This window comes from Haliotis rufescens, unplaced genomic scaffold (genome assembly GCF_023055435.1).
Source record: "Haliotis rufescens isolate VD_foot unplaced genomic scaffold, xgHalRufe1.0.p SCAF_31, whole genome shotgun sequence".
Lineage (NCBI taxonomy): Eukaryota > Metazoa > Mollusca > Gastropoda > Lepetellida > Haliotidae > Haliotis > Haliotis rufescens.
Window position 1 is genome coordinate 4148849 of NW_025964013.1, and position 5052 is coordinate 4153900.

General features: G+C 39.3%; 1 protein-coding gene across 1 annotated transcript; it reads left to right on the top strand.

Annotated features, from left to right (window-relative positions):
• On the top strand, positions 1–2164 carry LOC124123736. Its single transcript, XM_046486922.2, has 3 exons — positions 1–784; positions 1127–1265; positions 2091–2164. Exons 1-2 carry the CDS (start codon positions 16–18, stop codon positions 1258–1260), a joined length of 903 nt encoding a protein of 300 aa, XP_046342878.2. The 5' UTR covers positions 1–15; the 3' UTR covers positions 1261–1265; positions 2091–2164.
• Positions 2165–5052: the final 2888 nt, after the last annotated feature.

Here is a 5052-nt window from a genome sequence, read left to right on the forward strand (position 1 = left end):
TTCCTCGGATCCAAGATGACGTATCTCGTGGTTGTTCTGCTGCTGTTGGCGTGCTCAGTCCCACTTTCCTCCACGAGGCAGGTAGGTGATGATGACATCCAAGAGTTGTACGGAGTAGCCAGCAGCTATTCGGAGTGTTCCAACACCTACTGGAGAAGACTGTGGTATGCCAGAGGCATTGTTCTGGTTGTCAGAAGCGGATGCAGGAAGGATCAGAGAACTTTCCGGGCGGCCCTGAAGAAGATTAAATGCTCTGACATAACGGCTGCCGTCTCTAAGTTCTGTAGTAGGAGATACACCAGATTTTGGGCTACAAATTTGGTGTGTCGGTTTGCCAGAAAAGTCAATGAGCGCTGTGAGTCAAGCGATGATAGGAGCCCCTTGTGCAAACAGGCAATGTCTCGAATGCCTCGAAGATGGGCTAGTTTAACGTGTAAAGGATACGACAGGTATTGCAAAAGCTCCAGTTACCTCCGCAGATACTACGTTAGATTTATGTGTAAACTGACTGAAAACTTCTATTCTAACTGCTGTCAAGTCGATCCAGTGACAGAGCCAATCACAACACCTGAACCAACGACAACGACAACAGAGGTACCTACAACCGAGCCGCCAACAACACTACCGACCACTGCGGCTACAACCGACGCCCCTACAACCGAGCTGCCTACAACCCCACCGATCACTGAGGCTACAACCAACGCCCCTACAACCGAGCCGCCTACAATGCCACCGACCACTCCGTCTGGACCAACTCTGCCAGAAGTCGCGGACAAAACTTTCTGTGTGTATTTTTGGTCTGTTTGCTACACAGACTTTACATTTAGAGCTTTACAATGTGTAATGGCATGAATTCTTTAAAACTTTGGCGTGTTTATGCTTGGTCAGTCGTCGATTACGTTATGTAACAATATTAATAGCTTAGGCATAAATATATATATAAAATGACCGATCATTTGGATTACTTCGATGTAGAGGGATCTCACATCATTCTCATTTTCTGTTTTATTCCACTTATCAAGCATTGTAGTCTGGTATTTATAGTTCCTTTGAGGGGTTACAACTTTTTACAATGAGAGTGATCATTGTTAAACTGTGATGGCCAATTTCTCATATTGATTCACAGTAACCGCATGTACACAACGATGTGTCCGCAACGACCTAGTGGATTCACTGTGTGGTACTGGGACGCTGGTCGAGGAATGTGACAATCTTCAAGTACCAGAGTTTGTGGGATCGTATACCTGCTGTTCAGGTTAATACAGGTAAGCCTTTCATAAATAGGTTGTAAGATTTACATAATTCGGAAGCCATCATTCCTTCGTAAATTGGATGGAACATGTTTCTGTTTCAAAACAGTATCTAGAAATACTTGTATCAATGTATCAGCTCAAATATTCAGACCACTCAAATTGTGTGAAACAAGGAATTATGATGTTTCCTCATATTATGGGTTTTCGAGACCCTAATAAGTATATCTGATTACGTGACTTGTAACGATCCGAATACATTAAAATTAAACCTTACCTTTGGCGACATGGATAGGTCAAATGACCATGTCTTGTTAATTTTATAGTGATATTGCCTCGCTCAGCGATATGAGTCGATCAGGTGCGATCATGTTACCGTCACATGATTTCGAGCCCTTTCATCACAGTCAAGCTAAAAATAAATGCACAACATTATCAGTCTCGTGGTACATACGATTGTTTTGATGCATATATTATCATCAGAACAAGTTTGATGATTTCATTTCTGACTTGTTTCATCAATTCATAAGCGAAACTGTTGGTATAGTGGACATAACTACCATTGTATAGCTATAACTAACATTAACAGTAAAATTAGCTGCTTCTCAATCCAAAGGTTTAACTTGGGAACAATTTCACATTCTCTGGATGTTTACGTTTTTCCCATTTCTGGAAACAAATTTTCTTTGTACTTTGTGGCTATTCAAATATATGTGCAGCAATATACGTCTTGCCCAGAATGTCTATTATAGAAGTAATTTATACAAATCTGTTTGTCGTCATCATTGCAGCACAACCCTGAAGCTAGTATAGAATATAATTCAGTTTTCTATATTTCAGTGGATGTCTCCACATTTCCATTGGATGTTTCACTCCATCTTTTTTCCGTGATAATAAACTAATTTCGCAGCAATGTGTTTTCTGTCTTCACCTCATGTTGAATAATGTCAAGCTGAACAATCAGCAAACCAATATGGCCTAATACTTGAAGTACCAAATTTCACATATCACCGAGAACATTACGTGATGACGTTTCATCAATCAGCAATATTGGATTGGTGATTTAATGTCATCATTATCGGATTGTGGCCTGTTCATGAATAGCGCAATGTTAGATCTTCTGCAACATTGTCTAACAAATCATTGGTGTATAACATCAACAAATAATCAACCAAGCGGCATGAAGTTTGTACTCATTCTGCACTCTTACAAATCAATCTGATCTACCATCAGGTATAATGCACCTTAACGTACCGACAAAGCCCTTTGTCCTGCCTTTACAAAGATACATTTATGTGACAATTGTCCGATACCCAACACCTATTACACGAAAGGTTAGGCCAGTTAAGACTGGGTTTAAATCCGCAGACATACACCTTTTCGGCAGGAATATGGTTCACTTTACATCAATCAGAAGAAACGTTCTAACAAACTCATACTTGAATCAAATACTATTGCTTTTCTCGAAGGAAGGCGGCCCAGCCAGTGTAGTAGACGTTATTTGTCAACTTTTTTCTTTAGCCTGAAACGATTTGTATGGTCGGTTTAAAATAAAGAAAAACCGCTATAGTGATGGTTTCTGTAGAAACTTAACTAGATATGATTTAGCAATAAGACAATTCGAGAATAGCCGAAGCCAAGATATGGCAACGACACCTTTATAACAGTCTTCAAGGTGATGTGTGGCGTGGTGATGTCACGGAGATGTGCCCAATTGATCCGGGGTGTCATTAAAACAAGAGTAACGCCATTATCAAAGCGAGGTAATAGCTTCACAGGTTTATTACCAACAGCTAGTTGTATTTTGGCTTCAATATAAAGAATCAAATAAACCCAATTTATACTGACAAAGATCACTGATTACAAATATCACAGCAAACACACACGTGGCTTAGCTGAGCCACTGTATTACAATAATCAATTGTGAGTAGCCAAAACAACCCTTTTTAAAATTTACAAAAATACAAGACTCTTGAACTAAAATAGAAAATCATTGGAAGGTTGGTTATCCATGGAGTACTAGAAAAACGGAGTATTGAAAACCCTAGCTAATACGTTCAGCTCAATACTAAATCAAAGGTGCCCCGTAATCTCTTACTTCCGCTTCCAGTGTTTTGAAGCACCACCCAGTAACAAATCGACCCGTAAACGATCTAACAAGTTCTGGGGATGAAGACACAAGATTGTCATAGAGGTTTTATCCCAGCTCACAGGCCTCGTAGTGGATAAACTCTACTGATCAGCCAGGGATAATGATAGTCTTGGACACTTAGTCACGATTAGCAAACTCATTACTTCATACATATGGAAGATGTACCTGCCAAAATAAAGCGCCGAGCATAAGCTGCCCAACTGTATCACTAAAGATTTACAACAAGCTATGTTCAAGTATTGAGGAGGCAAAAACGATCATAAATACGTGATGATATCTGTGAGGACACGGATAACCCTAATGTGCGAAAATCAAAGTCACAAAAATAAATTAAATCCATGAATAAGGCCGCACACATACATGTGATAACATACATCCAGTCAAAACATGGTAAGAGTGTGCCATTAAATCACTAGAGAATGAACTGGTCAGGTCACTATTTCTCACACAAAGAAAGAGATGCATGATACTGCACAATGACGACAGCCGGACTTTGACGAACACCGGAAGTGGAAGTGGGGGAGAGGAGCAGTCATTTGACCGTGACAAGACTAGTTGTGTGACCCAGTGAATGTCACATGAATGTAAAACTTACATGAGTGTTCGAGAAAATTAAATGACTTTGCTTTTACGCTGCTAGACATTATTTCGGTTGTACATGACAAGTCAGGAGCAGGTCCAAATGAATTCATTTCCATTGCAATAGTAAATATTATATGCACGGTACCGACATAGAACATAGGGTTCTGTGGGTGTCTTATTATAATATAAAACCGGAAACTCCAAAGTGTATTCATAGGACCTGACACTTAATATTATCTCAGCTCTCATTTTATCGCGTGCATCCCAACAAATTATGATTATTTTAGTATGTTTAGATTTGTGTTAGAAATTCAAACGGCTTTAGATTCTTGACATGTTCATGATTCCATACAAAAGACCATTGGTCTATTTGGTATATATGATATTATTATATCGTATATATACTATAACATCATTCTTATCGTAGTCCATATCAATTTTGAACCATAAAACTAGATGGATACAGATTCAGTATGTTTCACGAGGATCCTAATTGATATACAGGATAGGACAGCTCTTTAGTGATCAGATGGCGTGTCCACAAACCATTCTGTCCATTCGTGAAAAAGAAATCACTCAATAAAATGGGTCTTGATGAAATTTGAAAAATCACCTTACCCGTGTCCTTATTCAAATGGCCCACACCTCACAAGAAGAGATACGAATATGAATATTGTCAACATTTACTGTGAACCCACAGAATAAATTATTTCTTATTTTCTCTGTACTCGCTCCCTTATATGTTTCTTTTTCTAGGTGGTCGTATCAAGGGAGGGAAGTTAGAGGTCTTATTCACAATATTTGTGAAGAAAAAGACTAAATGCAGGGTAATTGAGGCTTCATCATAACGACCAAGTGATCAGCTGTGGCCGGAACAGGTCTGTTCAAGCGGCGCCTGTAATAAAAACATAATTATGATTCAGGGACCTGTTTAAAAACTGGCAGGCAAAGTCAATTTCATACATTTCACACACTTTTGTAGCAAGGCACAGGCACCCTGATACTTTATTCCAAATAAGTGGTTAATCAGTGGCGCCATTCCATGACTAAACAAGGCTGAATGCTGTT

Bases quoted from the DNA above. Each gene is read 5' to 3' on its own strand.
- LOC124123736 (XM_046486922.2), top strand. From the start codon at position 16: ATGACGTATCTCGTGGTTGTTCTGCTGCTGTTGGCGTGCTCAGTCCCA. The intron at 785-1,126 runs GTGTGTATTTTT...ATTGATTCACAG, and splicing joins AGTCGCGGACAAAACTTTCT to TAACCGCATGTACACAACGA.